This window comes from Xiphias gladius, chromosome 21 (assembly GCF_016859285.1).
Source record: "Xiphias gladius isolate SHS-SW01 ecotype Sanya breed wild chromosome 21, ASM1685928v1, whole genome shotgun sequence".
In the NCBI taxonomy this organism is placed as follows: Eukaryota; Metazoa; Chordata; class Actinopteri; order Istiophoriformes; family Xiphiidae; genus Xiphias; species Xiphias gladius.
In genome coordinates, this window is record NC_053420.1 from 15361396 (window position 1) to 15382989 (window position 21594).

Genomic DNA, 21594 nt, shown 5'->3' on the forward strand with positions numbered 1-21594 from the left:
TGTGAATGGCTGCTCCTTTTAGGTTATATTCATGCAAAATTTATACTTTCCTGAATAAAAAATGTAAAAATCTTCATATCACATTATTAGGTTAGAGGTTAGGTTGGAGTGCCATAGGTTCAATTTCACAATGAAAAAACATGATAAACATGCAAAGCTTGGTCCACTACGTTTTATTTTCTTTTGTTAAGATGAGATCAGTCTCAAGGAGAGAAGCATTTGGTTCACATGTTAATGTCTGATTAACTTTTTAGTGCATATTTATCTTATGAAACCTACCTTATGAAAAGTCAAGGCCAATGTATGCCAAACATTTTGACATATTCTACCCTGTTACACCTTAACATTTGTGGCAATTACTAAAGTTGTGAAGAAATAAATTTCAGTCAGACATGTCCCTCTGAGTGCATTTAAAAACTCTAATATAAAGGGTCTTCAAATCACACAACCCCTCCTGAAGCATCATGTGAGCTTCTGTCCAACTTTTTAGGTTTTCTATATTATGGTAGTCAGGGACCATTTTTCACTGAAATATCTCTCAACAATGATGACAATCAATAGTTCATGAATAGAAAGCAAGCAGTAGTGTACAGAACTGAGATTTATTATGGGCACGTATTACACAAATGTGCATCCATGTATGTGCATCCATTACATGCACAAGTATTGAAATCCTGACACTATTACTGATACTCTTAAGCTTTTAGACAAGGTAGTGCAAAGACACATCAAGCATGATGTTTTGATTTGATACCTAGACTGTGATACTGTGAAAAGATAGCACCGTAATACGAAAAATTAAAATTCATTTAGTTTTACAAATCATCCATGTTTTTATTTTATATGAGCACTTTTAGGGGACACATTCAAATTTATGAAATCTAATAGTATAAAAGAGCTTTTAATTTCACTGAGATCCCTGTGGAGAAATTCTGTTATGAATCAAAGGACTAAACCATTGTGCTTAATGAAGAAAACACATCAAGTGACTTGTTTTATTTCTTATTTATTGATACAAATTAAGACTAAGAGCACAGACTCTAGTGTTTTCCATTACAAGACTCCCAAATGTACAGAAAATGCATTTTGCTGATATCTAAAATAGAATTTGGTTGTTGCGCTAGCTGCTAGATTTAACTATTAAGAGGTTCAAGTCTTTTTCATTTTTGTTAGAATCCCATAGGAACCTTTCAGGGACATTTGGTAGTTTCCAAAACCCAGTGAGAACCACTGCTCAAGCAAGTAGCCCAATTCGCCACACTCTGAATCTAACACTGTATTACAGGGTTGGGGTTGATTTAAGATGCCTTGATGAAGTAAAACACACATCACACATGACACTATAAAAGGAACCAGTATTCGAGCATTAGACAAATTAAACCTAGTACAAATTAAAAACATAAACTATATTTTTTCTACATTTTAAGCACTCAATGGAATTGACCCCAACCTTGCCTAAGCCATCAGTCTTTGTAAAGTACACTGATTCCAGGGAATTGAAAAAAGATATTTGAATGACCTTAGCCAGCTCTTATACAATGTTGTTTGTAGGTCCCGAGGCTGTCTGTTTTGTAAAAAAAAAAAAAAAAAAAATTTTTACCTGTTGACTTTCTATGCTGTTGTTTCTGTATAAATGTTCTATTGTTCGGTGCATGTTGTAACTTTGGCGTTGTGACTGGTTGTGATTCACAGAGCCAGTACTTGTCATGTAAAAAAAAAAGTGTCTCAATGTCCCAAAATATTTCTATTTCTTAAGAAAAGCAACATTTCCCTTTGATGACTCAAAATGAAATAAATCAGATCACTTTACATTTTAATTAGGAATCGTTGACTTTCATTTTACTGTTAATGCAAAGTTTTTGAATTGTAAACCGAGGCAGACAGGAACGTGTATCATTAAAGGCATTTTTGTGGAGTAAAGTGTAGAAGATTTGTTATATTCTGACTAAGAAATCAGAATATTTGGCCATATTAATGAAAACTTTACCTGTAGTACGTCATTGTGACTAAAAAGGCAAAACTGACCACTGGTCAGCACTCTTTACTAGAATACATTTACAGACCAGTGTTTGTAATTATACGGAGAGATTTATAATTATACTGGCAGATTGTTCTTTATACATGTGTCTGAGTAAATATGTACAGGAAGGGGGGCTAACAGAAGGAAGGAGGAGGTCAGATGAAGAGGAAGCTGTGGGCTGTTGGGCAGGAGCAGGCCTCCAGCCTCCCCACGCGTCTCCACACACCCCTGCATCGAGGGTTTCCCACCGCCTGCCACTGGAGAGACTGTCTTCTGCAGGAGAGAGGGAGGGAGGAATCCGTTAGCGCTCACAAGGTCCCGCTTTAAATCCAAGTGATAAACAATGTTGCCATCTAGTGGCACTTCGCACTGTTACCCGTCAGATCGATGAGATGGGGTTTAGTTCGGTGGTCTGGGATGAAAAACAAACCACCAAATCCTGGAAATGTGACCCGTCACAACTGACCTACATACGCCTTACACCACTGCATCTCTCGGACTACAGGCATAGGGGTTGTGTATAGGCATAGATGGAGCGAATTGTTTTATGTGCCCAGCTTTTAGCAGATGCCAGGGCCAAGGTCTAAATGCTAAGCAGTCACATCACTGTTCTTGCTTCTGTGGGTTTTGTGATCTTTAAATGAGCTTTTAACAGGGAAGTACTGATCTGTGTAGTTAATTCAGTTTGAAGATCTGGTGTTAGAGATTCGTTTGCACCCCCGGTGTGGCTCCGTCCAAAGGTGACAAAAATGTGCCTAACAACAACTCCCATTTTTACGCTTGTTTTTGTGCAGATAAAACGAGACATAGCAATTTAATTAGTGAGCTTCAGAGTTGCCGGCAGCTGTTTCCCTCGTTTCCAGTCTTCGTAATGAGCTAACCAGCTGCAGGCAGTTGCTTCATATTTATTGTACAGCCATGAGAGTGTGATTTATCTTCTCATTGAACTCAGCAGCACAGTGTTGAACTATTTCTTTTACTCCTAGTCAGTACACGGTTAAACTAGATTGCTCCTCTGCAGGTAACAGCGAAGGACCTATTTCATTGGCCCCTTCGTGCCTTTGTTGACTTTTCTGAAAATCTTCCCGGCATGACGAAGTACTGTGCCATGAACAAAACAACAAGGGCTTTTCCTGTTCAAAGGAGCGAGTTGACGAAAATGTAGGCTTCAGGAGCTGATTGTGTTATTACCTATTATTGATCATTATGCCTGCCTGAAGGACAAGAGCAGTATGGTTCACATATGAGTAACAACAGGTGTAATTACTTTTTAACTTACTTGTGACTGTTAGCTGGTAATTACAGAATACTTATTGCAACTGTGCCATGGGGTGAGACGGAAAGGTCACCTTATTTTATTAGCGTAGTAGAGTTTTTTTTCATTCTTTACATAGAAGCAAAATTAAAGTCAAGCTAATTTCACAGTTGAATAAACTCTTGGCTTGACTTGAAAAACAAATACTTTATCTATCTGTTATGGTCACTAACATTTCCTGAACAACAAAAGTTTCATTTCGTGAGGCCGTCTAAATTCTGAGAGTGTTTGACAGTCAAACCTAACTAACTTAAAACAAGCAGTGAGGTGTGATCTTACAACTGTTATGAACCACATTGTCTCTCACCTGTCCTCGGCGTTTTCCTCTCCGTCTCCGGCACAGTGTTTGTGTTCAGCGGCAAGGGCGGGCGGCTGGCACTCGACACACACATTGTGCCCCTCCCTCAGGTACTGCATCCACTGGGTGTGTGGGTCCGCACTCTGCTGGCACCCTTTTGTCAAAGAGGTCAACTGAAACTGGACACAATACCTATTTTACACAAACACATGCACACAGACACACACAGGCTCACACGTGCGCAGAAACAACACACAAAAACAACTAAATAGATAGTGACGATACCTGAGAACATATCAAAGTCAAAAAGAGTGTAATTTCGCATGTTTCTGGGCTGTCGGGATGTGTTACCCTATAATGTCGCCACTGTCGGGGATGTCTCTTTTCTTCCTGGCGTTGCCATAGCCACCTGTGGTAATAAGAGCTGGGACTGCAGAGGGAGCATCCATGATAAGCCCATTACATGTGACCATATGTTGCAATACGGGACAGAGGCTGTAAATCTGCACTCTTGATTTAGCATCTTGTTTGACTTACTTTACATTTTCGAGAAAGAAAAAAAAAAAATGAAAGGAAATGAAAGGACAGACACAGCTTGACTCTTTGTCCAAAGACCCTGTGTATCAGTATCTCCTTCACTCTTTTACAGTGATACATACAGTAACAATGAAACAGATGTAATCACTACAACTGTATAAATCCCTGCTTAATCTTAATTCACTTACCGATGAATCAGATGTTTAATAATCTAAATCTAATCTAAATTTTACTAACGTGTATTTTACAGGTCAGTTAACAACTAAGAGGTTTTGATTTGGGTTTTTTTTTTTTTTTTTTTGGACATTACCAGGATCTAAGAAATTCTGATCTGTCCCAGCGATGAACTTCTGAGGCAGCCCAGTCTAACCACACTTGACCATGGTGGCCAACGTGGTCTTTTAAGCCGGTCTAGTTCTTCAAAAAAAATCACTCGAAACGTCACAAATTCTGCCAATGACATATAGGACTCAGTGGGAGAACTCTCTTCAGCAAATATAGGATAACAGCATAAAGTCTGTACATAGCCATATGCCGCTTTTTACAGAATTTTAAAGAATTATATGATGCTCATGTATGAGAGGAATGTTATATTTGTGGAAGAATCAAGCCAGATTTTCCTCACCAAGTGAGTTGTGACAGTGTCCTTGCTTTGACCAGTACTCCGCACAGCCAGCGTGCTCCTCCAGATGGGGACAGGGTTTCCCTGCGTTGAGCGGCTCCTGCAGGATGACCCTGCCCCGCCTGCGAACTGTGGCCCTGCATGGCTCAGCACAGCCTGACCACTCGGTCCACTCGCCCACCACGCAGGAAACCGCTGGGGGGGGGGGACAGAGCTCTTTTAATATATCCTTCATACACTATGGCTATAGATCAAGCTGCCACTTTCAGGAAATCAGAGAAATGTCCTAAAAACTGTGGTAGGCACTGGTTGTTTGCTTGTTTATTTCAGGTCCTACGGTCTCACTGGGTTATTATAGGTCGATACAACAGTGATCAAACCTGTGGCCTCCTGTTAATGGGATGGTCTCACTATGGAAGGACTTTTTAATGCCACCCAGTGTTCCATGGTTTCGGGGGTGGGGTGGGGGGGTTCAACACTTGAACAAAACAGCTCCGTCTCTATTCTAATATCACCCCCACGACCCTGTGACTGAAGTGTCCTTCTCAGCACTGAGGCGACACTCACCTGGACAGGCCGTCTCATAGTCGTGGCAGCAGTCCAGGGTGGAGACGCAGGCTTGGTCGCAGTAGCAGGTGCCGTACGACCGGTCGGCTCGCCAACCCTCGCTGACGCACGACGGGTCTCGGCCGGAGCAGCACAGGCCCGCTCCGCGACAGTCCGACCGGCACGGACCGACGAGGAACACGCACACTGCGAGACAGATCAACGTGACAGCGCTGCTGCCCCGCGCCGGCATCGCGACCGACCGCGCAGCCCGGTGATGCTCTCCGACAACGTCGCCGCAGGCCCTGCAGTTGTCCACCTGAGGAGGGCCGTCTTGCTTGAGTCCCCAGTGGTCTCAAAAGTTATCACTAAGTAGTCTTTGGTCGGTCGGGTCAGCGCTGCAGCCTACAAGGGGCTCAAACTGTGGTCGGTGGGTTGGAAGTTATTCGTGTGTCAACCCCGCATCTCTTAAAGGAACAGTCCACCACGGTGGGTAAGGTCGAGACTGAAACAGGTGGCCCCACAAAACTAGATTCGATGGGACCGAGGAAGACCGCATATTAGGCAACTGTCAGATTCGACCGATGGGAAGAAATGAATATGAAAGTCATAGTAGTAAGTCTTGCCGGTGTTTTTAGATAGACTGTGTGGCGGTAGGCTAGTCTGGCCCCAGTACCATGTGAAGAGAGGAAAGGTGAAATGAAAGGGTGTAGGGAACACACCTAATTAGAGGTGCTGAGTAGCAGAAACAAGAAAAAGTGAGACAGAGACCCACATTCAGCTACATTTGCGGGCCATTCCACTTGGGACACTTTCAGCAAAGACCCTCACTGGGGTGTGTAGAAAGGAAAGAAGGTTTACACGTCTACTGTTCCTTGCAAAACAGTTAGAAAACGAAAATGAGTGGTCTGTTGTGGTCCACAGCCTCCCTGGCTCTGCTAGTGAAGCAGCCAACTTCCCCGGCCCATGTGTGCCTCAAACATGTGAAAAGGGTGGATTAATGAAACTCCTATGGCTGAGGTTATTCATGCAAAAAGAACAACAGTGTGGACAGTGCGGGCCTCAACTCAAACTCAGATCCCCAGTAGCCGGATACCGTTCCGTGTGGAGAGGAAAGATAGTGACAGAAGTGTGGAGCTGAAAGACTGATTTTACTCCTCAAAACACGCACAGCACACATCTAAGAACTGTACTCTATGTAAGAGGGAAATATACATCTAGACAGAGCAAAAAGCATTGCGTCTACAGCGGCGGCGGCTTCTCCCTTCATGTGGCCCTACCTTCTGGCCCCCATGTGTATCTGCAAAACTGTATAGCTTGCAGAGACCAGGACCTCACCCGTTCACTGCTCCAGTAAACAGACAGTCAGGACAAACTGGATACAGTCGCAGTCCATATAGACACTACTCACACCCTCTCTCCTTGCTCTTATGATAGATTTCTCATCCCGTCAAAGGTTTTAATCAAGAAAACTTGAAGATTTTCTTTTCACAATAATAATGGCCTTAATTTCTGAAGCAGTTAATAGCCCTGCAATGACAGTTTTCACAGTCAAGAAAGGGGAAAGACTGTCCGTTTGGTAGTGGCAGCAGCTCTGAAGCAATCCTGTAATTTAAACCTGTTGATTATACTGTATGTGGATCACGGGCTGTGTATTAAAAGTTAAACAGATTTAATTAACTCAATTCACAAAAGCCCGGAATAGCCCAGGGTGGAATGTCCCCCCAGCAGTACCAAACACCTCAATCAAAAATGCATTAACTTTGATGGCATTTCTAAAAGAGAAACTGGCTGGAATCAGGTTTTGCACTAGATTTAGGGCACTCGCTTTGATGTGATCTTTGCTGCTGTTGCTCAACAGACTCACACTGAGGCAAAATTCTTGCCAGTATTTAAACTAACCTTCTTCTTACCGCCGTGATCCATTTCTATAAATATTTGCTTACACATCATATTGTAGATAAGCTTTACATTACCGGTATCTTCCTCTTTTTTTTTGTAAATACATAGCTACTAATTACTTTCCCGGTTGCAACTGCTTTGCATTCACTTCACTGCAGTATGAAAATCAGTTGCGATATGAATATTATTGTTGCATTGAAGTGAAGAGCACTTTTGAAATTTATCGGCACTTACAACGAGGAAGCAACAGTAACAAAGCTGAAACCGATAATGGTCAGCGCAGGTGATCCCTGTCACAGATCAGCTGTCTCAAGCCAGTTTTAAGTCTCCCAAGGTTGACTGTCTTTCCTCACCGGCTGCCTGAAAAGTAGGAAAGAGCTATGAAATGCTTTGAAAAACGTTGTACAGTAAATGTCAATACACAGAATTCTTAATAAATGGGTTAAACCGTGCTACTTCACCGGTATGGTCCGCTTATCTTGTTTTACCTCTGCACGCTTGGAATAAACAAGGCGGGCTGTGTTCACCTAGAAAACAAGAACGTGATACACAATAAGCAGCCTTCTTGGGACTAATTTGACAATGAAAAGATTTACAGTTCATATACATAATCTCCTTATGTTCTCATTTAACATGATTCTCACTGTAACAGGGACGTTTTATGGGACCAAACCTAATCCTTGAATGGATTTCCTTCACTGAACACCAAATCTAATTTAACTTTAGCTCACTGCATAGCTATAACTAGGACTAAGCTATGAGCCACTGTGCTGTCCTCTTGTCCAACATGTCTGAGGGTTTATGAGGTTGTAAGTATTTGTGCCTTACTGGCAGCTTTTCAACGTCAACTCTCAATTTGGACTTTGCCACCTCTGTATTACTCAAAAACTATGAAAAATACTCAGTCCTACTCTTTTTTGGGTTGGCTTGGCACTGATACAACTGAGGTTGAGGCTCATTTACATAGTTTCCTCGTTTCACATCATGGATAAACACTATTATGAGGAAGTAATAATGAATAATAAATATACTTGCTAGCAATACTACATCCAGTATCACACAACACTTCTATAAGCCAACATTACCTTGTGATTTTACACATACTGGGGTAGACAGAGATACGAAGCCTAACTAAGATACTTTACATATAGGCGCAATGATTTGAAGTAGTATATATATGAGAGTTTCACGTGTGCAGCATGGTCAAGCTGTGAACTTTGTAAGGTGTCCTACAAAGAAACTCCCAACGTCCAGAATCTTTGACTCACTGTAATACTGTCTGGAACATGTTCTTTTCTTCAGTAATGGTGAAAATGCGTACATTCACAGCTTACAACAAAAGTGGTTTTATTAGGAGCTCAAGGTATTTCCACTAATCTGGGAGGAGAGTGTTTAAATGAACCATGGACGGAGGCTGAGGGTCACAGACAGAAGGAAAAAAACAGCTTGGCTGTCTGCATCCTTTGCACTCACACAATCTAACACTTAGCTAGGTAGTAGGACACCAACCTTCCCATTTAACAGGTGTGAAGTGTATTCCATTTAGGGCTACGCAGACATTTCTTCTTGCACTCAAGACCATCATCAGTTAATTAGATCAAAATGATTTTTCTAATGGACCTCCAGATGATGCTTCTGGATGTGATTTACTTCATCCTGCGCAACTCGATGCGGGTCATCATGCGCCCACGCACCAAGCCCATTGACGGTGAGCTGGTGCTGATCACCGGATCCGGAGGTGGCCTGGGTCGTCTCTTTGCTCAGGAATTCACCAAGCACGGTGCAGAAGTGGTGCTGTGGGACATCAACGGCACTTCCAATGAGCAGACAGCCAAGCTCGTGCAGGAGATGGGGGGTAAGGCGTACACCTACACGGTGGATGTGACCAACCGGGAGGATGTGTATCGCAGCGCAGAGCGTGTGAGAAAGGACGTGGGCCGAGACGTCACAATACTGGTGAACAATGCTGGAGTGGTTGCAGGGGAGCGCATGCTAGACTGTCCCGATGAGCTGATGGAGAGGACCATGAAAGTCAACTGTCATGCCCTCTTCTGGGTGAGAACTCTTAGGTCAATATGGCACTGCAGTATGGATGAAGCAGAAAAAGACGGAGAGGGCTTGAAAACTGATTTGAATGTAGCTAGTAGTATTAAAGGCTCAGTTCACTAAAATTATTATCTTTTTTGCCCAGGCTCAGAGAGCTCCATCTCTGTGATTCGCTGTTTGGTTTGAACCATTTTCTATCAAAGAAATAGCCCCAATGGCAAGTTGTTCTTATCTACATTTGTTCTGTGAATCATCTGCAGTATTTGGTTAAAAGTATATCTGCAAAAGAGATATTTCCCTTAAAATGTTTTCTATATGATTGTCAAAACTGTGAGCACCACAAACAATATTCTGTTCACCTTTGCTGTATTGGGGTGGATGCAGAAATCTCAAGAGATAGAGATCTCAAAACCTGGGCAAATAGAACCGGAACTGTAAGCACTGCTAGATGCCACTAGAGGTGAAAACATTTTTTTTTTTCTCTCAGAATTAAGGTGAATCTTTTTTGTGGATCGGTTTATTGAGAACAATGACTTCTTCTCTAATTTTTTACAAAGGTCCACATGTCCAAATCAGTAGCCCCTACTGTGCTGACAGTCAAAAGTTGATAAGAATAAGTGTTTTACTAAGTGTAAGGCAACGGACCCACTGTACTTAAACGTGAAGTATTTGCACTTATTAGTAAAAAACATTTGACCAAGTTTTGTCCAACATAGACAATGATTCAGCACTGACTGAAAGTTGGATATAGCCTTTGGTTTGCGAAATGTATAAGTTAAGATTCTTTACATGTTCAGCTGAACAGAGCAGGTTGTTGTGCATAGTGTGACACATGACATGTAAAATGTATTGCGTCAATAGCTTTATCCCCTTTAATGCACTATAGGATTCCCATATAAATCCTCTTAATATGAAGCTGCATGTGCAGCATAAGCTTCCCTCACATTGAGCAATATTTAAGTCACCGCAAGTTATATGAACACAGCGCAGTGTGTTGCCTCATTCCTTAGTGCAGAATAACAATTTATTGTGTGTTTGTGTGTGCCTCAGACAGTGAAGGCCTTCCTCCCCCAGATGAAGGCCCAGAATCACGGACACATCGTGACCATCGCCAGCGTCCTCGGTCTCTTCAGCACGGCTTGTGTCGAGGTGAACCAGGGAGGGAGAAACAATCACCGCAACGCTAAGATATGACAGCTTTACTGTCACACTCTTTCACACAGTTCGCTACACAAGTTTACCATATATGTGACACATCCAAATGCCCATCATGCAAACAGCAATCTGATCTGGTTTTGGAAATAAAAAGATGGTTCCTGATTTTTTTTTTGTGTGTGAAAACACAGTAAACAAGCTCTGATGTTTGTTTTTTTGATTTGGGACAGGATTACTGTGCCAGTAAGTTTGCTGCAGTGGGCTTCCACGAGTCTCTGGCCCATGAGCTGTTGGCTGAAGAGGTTGAAGGAGTGAAGACTACTCTTGTGTGCCCCTATATTGTGGACACAGGCATGTTTGAAGGCTGCAAGATACGGTGTGTCTACAAAATAATCACATTCTCATTTACCTCAATCACATCCTGTCATTATATTTCTTGTAGCTTGACAGTGGTGATGAATGTTTTGAATGGACTGACTTAGACTCAGACTTGCTGGATGAAGAGGCAGTCCATCACACTGGCAAACTATGTCTAGGTATGCGGTTGCTGCATAAATGCATAAATGTTCTCTGGTGCCACTGTTAGGGAGGAGGTGGAACTGCTCCTTCCCCCTCTGGAGCCCCAGTACTGTGTTGAGCAGGCCATGAACGCCATCCTGATAGACCAACCGCTGGTGTGCATCCCTCGCCTCACCTACCTGCCTTTCCTCTCCAGAGCGTAAGTAGAAAGCCACGCCTTCATTTTAACCAAAGACCAAAGCTAAGTGCGTTTTTGAACATTTCTTGGTGTGTGCATTTTACTGCCAAGCAGCTCATGTTCAGTATTTTAATCTCAACTGCATTCTCTTTTTCAGGTTGTTGCCATGGGAATCCAACGTGGTTGCCTATCGTTTCATGGGGTCCGACAAGTGCATGTACCCCTTCATTGATACCATGAAGAAACAAGTGTCTAGAGGCTCCATTGAGGTTGCATAGTCATATCTAAGCACATTTATGTCAACTTTGGGAGTTAAAACCTTAAAATTAAAATCATTAAAAAGCATTTCTGTTATATCATATGATGCAAAAAAAAAACAAAACCCAAAAAACAACCAAGCAAACAAAACAAAAAAATCCTTCCGCTTGTGTGGATAGCAGTAGGTGGAGCTGCACAGCTACAGCCAGGATTCAATCACAACATGAAGATAGTCGGAATTACTGCCAAACGGAAGGGACTTCAGATTTTGAAACTGATCCGTCAGAAACCTGTACTAGATGACAACTCAGCCAAGTGGTCATCAGCGCACCAAAAAGACTTCAATGATGATCAGATGAAGTTTAAAGTCCTTTCAAAATGTTTTCACCCTAAACCTGTGAAATGATGGTGATTAAATCCTGGACTGATCAAAATGGGAATGGGAGTGTCTTTAATATTTGTAACTAAATGATGTACCAGAATATTGTGCTGTATTATATTTACATAAAATCAAATGATTGAAAACTACTGCTCTAAACACACACTGTCTGACCAGAGCAAGCCATTTTTGTGTTGAACTGTGTACTTTTTAAACTGCACAAGACAAGCTAATGTCAGAAAAAAAAAAAAAAAAAAGGTAGCACTACTGAAAAAATGTTAACACTACACAAGGTTGGTTATTAAAAACCGGTACTGAACTGGAAAAAAATGTGGGTCTACTGAACTTTCTCCCTCTGTCTTGTGGATTATGCCTGTGTCAGTGCACACGTACAGTATGTTTACAAGATTGTGGACAAGTGTTCAAAGGTTTTGGATAATCCCAAGACCCAGCAGTGATAGAGTAAAATGTAATTAGTGTGCAAAAATATTCTCATGCAAGGGAGGAGGTATGACTAATGAATAATTTCCTGCTGTGTAATGTAAGAATGTGCTGTTCAAAATGTGTCCTGTCACACTCATGTCCCAGAATGAGCTTGTTTGAGCACTCATAGAAAAATGAGAGCAGCAAACTTTTTCAATGAAAAGATTTAAATTATACACACTTCTCTTGATTTTAGCTTTCTATCAAAAGCAAATCATTGAATACTTCTATATCGTACGGCAAATCTTTATAGCAGCAATTAAGCTTTCTTCTTTCAACATTCTGATTTTGTTTTGTACTCAAATGTTAAAAGCAGAATCTGAACCAGGTTTAGATATGCGGAATCATCATCATAATTGATCCAATGTAAATGTATCACAACATGGCAAACCAATACACAGTAAAATATTAAATAATCAAATTGATATTTAATACAAGCAATAGTGTTCCGCTGGTGTACTACAACAGAATAAGTCTTCCAATGTGTAAAATAGATCTTTACAGTCATAATCCTTAAGATCTTCACAAAATCAGAACCAGTTTTTGATACCATTAATGGTTGGCATTACCTCTTTATAGAGATATGGTGTTCATGTTACAAAGTAATCTACCAGGGATGTGCTCTTGCATGTATTTGACTGGCCAACACGGTGCCTTGCCAGATGATGTAGCATTGCGCTGCAGCAAAAGTTGAGGCTGGTTTAACTTTTTTTGATGGACGACCCGGCGTTGACAGACTTACTCCATTCAAATGAATTACAAGGCTGCATTTTCTCAAGCAAGGCTACTGTTGGTCTAAACACAGACTTAAACTACACTTGCTGCTATGCGACTAAAACCGAAAGGATTACAACTTTAATAACTTATCCTGTTAGTTTTTACTTAGAATCATGTTTGCTTGTCATCATCTTTGCTTGGAATCAAAATATGGACAACAGAATTTTGTAAAATGTTGACAAAACATACCATTACAATACAATACCACTGAAAGTTGATAAATTATCATACTGAATAATCACCCAGCCGTAGACAATCTACATATTCTGCCATTGGTAGATAAAGAAAAAGACAAGATAACAGATGTCTTTGTTGTGTGCACTTAAGCACTTAAGTTTAATTACCATGGGGAGCGGAGAGAGAAGGGAGGTTGACATAAGGGAGGAAACAGGAGTATCAGGAAAACTGATGCCAACAGGGAAACATCCCTGCCACAAACAGCAGAGACAACATCACATTACATCACACGCTACATTTAGTCACAAATTCTTCCCAGCCCTACATGGTAATGTCGATAACACTTCACTTGTGGTTGTTGATATAAAGCACTCTAGGAAAATCAACAGAGGTTCGCCAGCTGCACCCTAGACAAAGATGAGGTCCAAACCATAACAAGATCTTGCTGATGAATGAACTACCTCAGCGGGGTATAAAACATAAAACACTTAAAAACAAGAGTTAGCAGGTCTCACAGAGAGGACACAAGTTCTAGGCAACAAAACAAAAGAGTTCACAGTTAATCGCTTCAATTTTTTTCCCCACCAAGTAAACTCCCAGCTCATTGACTAGGGTGCAGCTACTTTTTCTACAAAGCAACAAAATAAATAATGTGTACAATTAAACACCGTCAAGGAGAAGAAACAATTTGTTTCCTATCAGTCTTGTTTAACTGTGAACATTTCGGAACAATGAATATGAACAGTGATGGTTTAGAGCCTACGGAGCCAAAAGCTTCCTGTAGCCTTCTAAAACTGACAGAGAACACAGTGTCTGAGTTTTCTCTAGTGCTTTTACAGACAACCAAACCTGATCATCTAAACAGTGCCATCCAGGGTCTGTGCCAGTGTGCTTGAGTTAGCCTGTTTGTGGTGCAAGTCACCTTCGATTTCCTGCTTGCCACACCTGTGGAAAATTAATCAGATTTAGTGTCACGGATAACATATTAAATCACCCCCCAAATTTTCCTATGCACCGAGTAAAATGATCTGATAAACTGCCCTGTTTACATCTTCCCAATGAAAGTTCTTTGACTTAAAAGAGCACTCAACTTAAGTATTTTGTTGCTATAACATTGTCAGACTCATGATGGACAGTTTAAAAAAAAAAGGATTGAAATCGATGCAGCAGAAACAGAGATATTGTATCTTTTATTCCATTCATTCCTCTTCATTTTCAAAACCTGGTGCCTATATTACCCACAACGCAATTTGGTCGCTGGCAGTTTGGTTGGACATTCAGTTGTGTTATGCTAGTAGCATCTAATGTAGCCTCGAGCCGCTAGCCTGAAGAAGGGAGATGAGGAGCAGGCTACAGAGGTCTGGTAAGATCACTTCCATTCTAACCTCGCACTTGTTTTCAAACTTGGAGTCTTCAGCCCCCGCTGACGCCGACTCAAGTGACATCACTTGAGGCACTTTATTAAACTTTGCACAGCTCTGGAGCCACAAAAGACTTCATACAATTTTTTGTCACACATGCAGTAGTACTCCAAAGACCTGTAAACAGGCTTTGATGTGTAAAATTGGTGGAGTTAATTTAAGTGGCCAAGCACAGACAGACAGAGTACAGGTATTTCAAAAATGGAAAAGTTACTGGAAAGATCATTTGATTAAGTTATGATGATAGGTTTGATGCATCCCTTTCAAAGAGATTAAACTTTCTTTCAGAAATTTATTTTGATTAAGATGTATTTTTATTCTGACTGAGCTCTTTTTCCAGCTGGGATTATTAGTGTAATAAAAGGCTTATTGTCAACACAACTATTAGTAAGTGGGGAGAAAGAGTGTGTCACAGCTCACCCAGAGACTGGTCCATTTCCTGTCCTTTCATTTGACTGCTGGTCCAACTCTGAGAGCAACTTCAGTATATTCAGTGCAGCCTGCGGAGGTGAAGAACCATTTAAGTTACTGCGGTGATCAATTTCACGAGGCAACGGCGGCTCCCTTGAGTAGTACCTGTAAAGTCACAGGTACACTGTCTTGTACCGTGGGAAGGAAGCAGTCGATGACATTTTAATACAGCTCCCATTTTGGGCACTTCAGGAAATTGAGGCACTCTGTACAATGCTCGTTCCTGCTTTGTTGACATTGGCACTGCCATCTTTGATTCATTTACTGCATTCTCAACATTTCCTGGTCATTTCTGTGGTATCCAAAACACTCCAGCACTTAAAATGTGCGGTGTTTTTTGGCTGGAATGTTTTTCTGTCCTAGCCAATGTAGCTCACTCACAATGTCACTCTTCACATTGTAAGTTTTGACAGAGGAAATCAAGACATTAGACTATTAAAGAATATTAAACCATGAACATATATTTTGTAGATTTTGAAAGACTCACCATATCATGACAGGATTCTACATCTTTCCCAATCCCATGACTGATGAGCGGTGGCTGGGAGGAGCAGTTAATCAGTGACACAAACTCATTCTTATTGTTTTTGGGAAAGTCTTTGTATTCCACCTGCCATCAAGTAAAATATTTTAATTATTTTTTTCAGTCTATATCAAATGCGTACACATCAATGGTCTTATTGGGTTTATCAAAGCAGAGCATGTTGTTAGTTACCTGCAGGCCCTGCACGGATGCAAGATAGCTCAGCTGTTCTGAAGGCCTGGTGAGGGGTCCATGGGGCAGTTGGTTCATGATATTTTTATTCTTTAGGATAGTCTCAGCAGTCAGGGATGTCCCTGCATAAAGCAGCTCATTGGCAATCATGGCAGTGATTGTGGCTTTGCCAGGGTTAGGTAAAGGTCGACTGTAGTCCTTGGCCTGGGATCCTTGGCAGGCCCCGACTGCTTGAGCCACCTCAGGCACCATAGGAAGAATACCTGCAGGCAGCTGCTGGTGGCTCGGGTAAGGCAGCCGGAAGTCCTCCTCCTTAGAACCTTAAAAGGAAAAGCACATTTGTAAAAAAAAAACCAAACAAAACAAAAGCAAAAACAATTATAATTATATAAATTACTGCCAAAGATCTGAGTCCAGTTAAAAAAAAAAACATCTTCAAAAAAATAAATAAACCTCACCCAATGCCACATCCTCTACAGAGCCAGGTTCAAAGAAGGTCACTTTGCGCCCATCACCAGGTTTTTTCACTGGGGTCTAAATATTGCAAAAGCAATATACATACATCAAGGTGCAACACAGAAAGATTATCTTGTCTGCCACAGTTACAAGACTCGCTTGATAAAGGCCTACCAGTACCTTTTCATCAGTTTTTAGTGCCGGTTTAGGGGGCTGAGGCTGAGGCACTTTATATCCTAAGAGCTCCAGCATTTTCTCTGCGGCGTTTCTCTTGGCCACTTTCTTGCTGGGTCCCATTCCCTCTGCAGACTGGCCACACACGGTCACCTGTACCAGAGAACATGCAGCATACACAGATCAAAGAACTGAATGGTACCGGTAGGCCTCAGTTATCACTGACTCACCTGCATGACAAACTCTCTGCGTCGCGGTAGACCTCTCTCCGTCACCATGCTGTACTCCGGCTCCTTCTCCTTCTTGGCCTGCTGGATCTGCGCCAGGCGGCTGATAGGATTCATACCCTGACCATACTCTGGACTGGTCTGCAGCTGTTGGTGTGACAGGTTATCATTACTGAATTAAGAGGCTTTATATCTGTATTGATTATCCTCATTCCACCCCACGAGTTGCATTACCTTGATGATGGATTTGGTTTTCTTTTTGATACGTGGCAGCGTCTTTTCGACGCTGGGTATATGGGGTAGCCTCTTCAACTCCCTCAGCACTGCTGCTGCTGCCAATTTCTTGGCAATCTTTTTACTCTTTCCCTCACCCTCACCAGTGAACTCCCCAACTGTAACACGCACTACAAAACTCTTCATGTGTGGAGGGCCTTCTTCTTTTAAAACCTGGAAAAAGGTTTTCTGAAATTAGTCTAAAATTAGTGTGTAGAGAAGCACTGATGTTCTATAACTGAACTTAACAAACTGGGACGAGTCATGCATGTTGTCAACCTAGTATGGACAGTAAGTATTTGGTCAGTTGCACATTTTTATTCCTTTGGTACTGTTCTTCATATCCTTCAATTTGAAATAAAATTATGGATACTACATTAAAGTGCCAATTATCAGCTTTAATTTAAGCAGGTTTACATTATCATAGAAAGAACTGTGTCTGAGATATAGCCTTTTTAAACACACAGCTCCCAAATTGCAGGAGTTCAAAAGTAATTGGACACTTGGATGGGCACCTGTGTCTTTTAAGTGTTAGCTCATGCACAAAAGAGGTCACATGTGGTTGTGCTGAAGCACAGATCCTGAAGGACAAAATAATGTGTAACTGTCCAAACAATTACGGTCCAAATTGTTTTGCTGAAATGATGTCTTCCTATTAACTTTTAGAAAAGAAATGTAGAAATCACCTCAAAGTTGACAGGTAAGTTGCGTTTAAGTGCAATTTCGAATACTTGACTGATTTCTGATTTGTTGAGATTCTCCTCCTCGGGCTCTCCGTTCATCTGTCAAGAGCAGAATACATATTAAAGAAAGAAAAGCAGTAAGTCTGAATACAATCGCACAAAAGCTTTCTAACACTATTGCGTCCAGTGCGTCTTTTCTCACCACTGGCAACTGTTGCAATATTGGCTCCTTCTGCAGCACTTTCAGGGCCTTGGCAGCAGCGTCATGCTTGGCTAACTGCCGCGTGCGTCCCTTTCCAATAAACTGCTGGCCTCCAATGGAAAGCTCCATGTGGTATAACATTGGTCCCACTGGAGGAAATGGGTAGTAGTACCTGGACACACAAGAAAGTGACATTTCTTCAATCTCAAAAACAGATTTTGTGAAATTACTGAATGTCCTCATCTAATTAAAAGTAATGGAAACTCACTGTTGCATAGAGCGCTGGTAAGGCCCTGGAGGTCCCCGGACGTTGTAGTTGAAGTTTGGTGGTCTCATCCCCGGGTATGGGTCGATGGGTTTATACATAGGCTTTTTACCAAGCTTCATACATAGTGCATTCAACTCCATGGTATGTGTCATGCCATCTGCTATAAAGCCAACACAAACAAAACCAACAAACCAAAGATAAAAATACTAATGGGCAAACTCTTTTCTGAAAACCTTTATAACAAGCATAAGAAAGAGACTGTGGCAGAGACAGTGGGAACAGCCCACCTGGGTTCTTGCCTGTGTTGCGGGGCGTCCTCACAGTGGGCTTGGGAAGGGTTGTCTCAGCGAGGGCAGAGGCAGCAGCGGAATGCTGGGCTTTCTTGATGCTGGTCCCCTCTGCCTCCCAGTGCTGATCTCCCAGTGTGAGCCTCACTGAGAAAATCTGACAAAGGCATGAGACGGAGGAAAAACAATATGTTCTCAGTCACTAGCGTGAACATGATGACAAGAGCTAGATGTAATCATGTCACAGGTTAGTTTGTAAATCTCATCTCTCAACATACCTTGGAGTGAGCTGGTCCTTGCTCACAAAGCAGCTTATACTCAGGTTGGATCTTATTGAAACGGGCTAACTCATTCACCAAACACATGGGGGTCTTCTCTTTAGGGTTTGCCATGTTAGATACTATAACAACACAAAAAGATCCAAAATACTCACAACTAAGCAATTTGGAATGATTTTGAACACAAACAAATGTCGCTCATTGTCCTAAAGTCCGAGGTTAAATACACAAAGAATCTTGAGAGAGATATGCAAGAACTTAATGAAATTTTCAAAAAGATTAGCATAAAATCTGAAATATTTCAAATGACTGGGACATGAAGAGAGCTCTCAATTCACAGAATGTGGGATGGGTTTGAAATACAAAGAATTTAACAAATACACACTGTATACTTTGAGTATTTATGGTAAATGAAAAAAAAAAAAAAAAAATTTAACTACCTGTGGTGGTATTGTAGGGAGTGGCTGAGCCCGCGGGGAGAGCAGAGCTCCTGATGGGCTGGCTGGCGCTCTCCGAAGGTAAGGTGCCTGAGGCACAGGGGATGCTGTAGCCAGGCTGTGGCTGCCCCAGCTGCAGTGGGGCAGGAGCAGCAGTCATGGGGCTAGCTGGACATTGAAACTGGAGCTGGGACATCCTTTTTTTCTAGCTTAGTAGGCTGATGTCAAGATAAGAATTTTACAGTGCAGCAATGGTGAATGCCGAAGTGGGAGGAACAGTTGATTGAGGAGGTCTGAATGTAAGCTCTGCCTGGAAAAAGAAGATATAAGATTCAAAAATGAGGTATACCAATTTCTAGGGGTGTAAATTATTGTATTCTCTATTCATCCAGTTTACCTAAAAGAAAAAAAAAAAGCCCCAAGTATATTACGGGAAAAACGAAGGGTACACCTTGGATAGGGATACCTACCACTGGCATGACAAATAAAACAACCACATTCATATCTGTGGACAATTTCGTTTCCAATTCACTCAAGCTGAATGTGTTTGGGTTGTGAGAAAAAAAAAACTGATGCAAAGATGGGGAGAACATGCAAAATTTACACAGAAAGGCACCAGCTGCCGGGATCAGGTTTGAAACCAGCATTTTCTTGCTGTGAAGCAACACAGCTCCACATTGAGCCACTGTGCATCCTCAATTTCAACTTTCAACTTTGAAATTGATACATTTTGCATCGTTAAAGCATTATGATTGTTAAATTGAAAATAATACCATATGAATTTAAACCATAGTATGGCATCTGACAATTGCCAAGAATAATCTGCCATTACAGGATAAAATTTAAACTACAATAATCTATCAGATTGCACAAGGCAGTCCAGAAAAAAACCGTAAACTACATGTAAAGAGGATTTCTTACTATATGACAAAATATATCATAATGTGTACTATAAACATTAAAATGAATGTTTAAATTTAGCTCTGGTTTCTGCACTGTAGTCATTGTTCACAATTACAGAATCATTCTTTCCCGAGCCTTTGTGCAAAATCAGCACATGACATTTTTGATAAAATATTCCATCTGAGGCAATATACATTATGGTGTCATTAGTTTCACTCTTTACAACAAGCCATTTAATGGAGAGCACTGCAGGACAATATAACAGGTCTGGTGAACTGCCCCTCACAAATGTTTATTCGCTTGGCATTAACATTTATGAAGGTCTCAAAATACTTGCTGCCAGTAAAATAAATAAATGTACACCCTAGGCAGTGATTTGCGCAGGAGCCCAACAGAGTTAACCCAATATGTCAACCCTTAGAGAGACAAATTTATTTATTAGTCGCAGCCAACGAGAACAAGGACGACCACACAATGCAACCAGATGGGTGTCATGAACAATACTGCATGTGATGTGTTGACAGAGCCACACCGACGTGAGCTGAAACAGTAAAAAAAGTAAAACACCACCCCCATTGATAGCTTGGCTTTATTTGATTCATCACTAACATCTCGTTGTTGTTGTCGGCAAAGATGCTGCTGATCGAAAGACCTAAAGATTATTTTGTTCTCATTCAAGGTGCGGGGTTGGGAGGTGTCGATCTCAGTCTGGGTTTTATGGGGCCCTTGGAGCCTTTGCTAACTGTGATTCAACAATTAAAACTCACATGCACTGATTTTAAAATGTCCCTTTAGCTACTAGATATTAGGTACACAAAATGACCTAACTTGTTAAAGAAGTGTTAACTTAAATATTAGCTAGTTTTATGACAAGATTAACCGGCGAACATGCTAGCTGTTACAAATACGATTGCACACGAGAATCTCTCACTTCATTTGACTTGAATATTGCCTAACGTTTTGACCGAGTGACAACGTTTATATAGCAGACATTATTGCCAGTAAGACATTAACTGGCTCTTAATGAAATCAGGCCGCCGGGTGACTATACGGGCTTTTCCCTGAGGACCCCGTTAGCTAGCTGGCTTACTAGCTACAGTGGCAGGGATGGATGGAAATAATGGGACAACCTCTGTAAAAACGAACCGTAACACTTAAATCGCTGTAACAAGGGTGTCTCCGAGAAGATGCACCTTTAACTCATGAGCAGCACCACCTGACACAATTTTGTTTTTTAACTGAATCAAGTAAACGTCTCATTAATTCCCAAGAGTCTGGAAACAGCCGGTGAAACTGCTAGCTAGCTAACCCCCGATACCCCGACAAGTCACAGCACAAAATAAGCCTCACCTCGTCGTCCCTTTCGTTCAGATTTTAGTTACTCCATAGGAAACGTTGATTTGCTAACTTTTGCTTTTGTTAGTGGCCAGTTTCGAGGGTCAGTCTGTGTTATTTTTATATCAAAATACGGGCGGTGAGGAGGTGGACATTGGGAGGACACGGCAAACACTAAAGAGAATGGCCCTGTCTTGACTCTCTCTTCAGGAAATGACATCCACAAAGAGGAAGTAGTTTCAAAATAAAGCA

The 21594-nt window shown here is 41.5% G+C and overlaps 3 protein-coding genes across 7 annotated transcripts; 1 reads left to right on the plus strand and 2 right to left on the minus strand.

Moving 5' to 3' along the window:
- Positions 1–1750: 1750 nt before the first annotated feature.
- On the minus strand, positions 1751–6098 carry si:dkey-7k24.5 (somatomedin-B and thrombospondin type-1 domain-containing protein). Its single transcript, XM_040115932.1, has 5 exons — positions 5360–6098; positions 4796–4987; positions 3985–4063; positions 3643–3825; positions 1751–2293 (listed from the first exon to the last, which is right to left on the minus strand). The coding sequence occupies exons 1-5, from the start codon at positions 5589–5591 to the stop codon at positions 2176–2178; spliced, it is 804 nt and encodes a 267-aa protein (XP_039971866.1). The 5' UTR covers positions 5592–6098; the 3' UTR covers positions 1751–2175.
- A 2709-nt stretch (positions 6099–8807) lies between these two features.
- On the plus strand, positions 8808–11422 carry LOC120783078 (retinol dehydrogenase 10-A). The gene is made up of 5 exons (XM_040115780.1): positions 8808–9295; positions 10337–10435; positions 10672–10817; positions 11028–11159; positions 11296–11422. Exons 1-5 carry the CDS (start codon positions 8843–8845, stop codon positions 11414–11416), a joined length of 951 nt encoding a protein of 316 aa, XP_039971714.1. The 5' UTR covers positions 8808–8842; the 3' UTR covers positions 11417–11422.
- A 1919-nt stretch (positions 11423–13341) lies between these two features.
- stau1 (staufen double-stranded RNA binding protein 1) lies at positions 13342–21554 on the minus strand. Of its 5 annotated transcripts, none has more exons than XM_040116110.1 (15): positions 21358–21554; positions 19108–19410; positions 18668–18789; positions 18390–18546; positions 18103–18262; positions 17835–18006; positions 17636–17731; positions 16911–17123; positions 16680–16823; positions 16456–16602; positions 16278–16353; positions 15820–16139; positions 15592–15714; positions 15054–15133; positions 13342–14157 (listed from the first exon to the last, which is right to left on the minus strand). In XM_040116110.1, exons 2-15 carry the CDS (start codon positions 19298–19300, stop codon positions 14070–14072), a joined length of 2091 nt encoding a protein of 696 aa, XP_039972044.1. In that variant the 5' UTR covers positions 19301–19410; positions 21358–21554; the 3' UTR covers positions 13342–14069. The 5 variants fall into 5 exon arrangements, with proteins under 5 accessions (XP_039972044.1, XP_039972047.1, XP_039972046.1 ...); XM_040116113.1 differs by having other exon boundaries at positions 18103–18259; positions 18402–18546; positions 19108–19414; XM_040116112.1 differs by having other exon boundaries at positions 18402–18546; positions 19108–19414.
- Between the last annotated feature and the right edge of the window lie 40 nt (positions 21555–21594).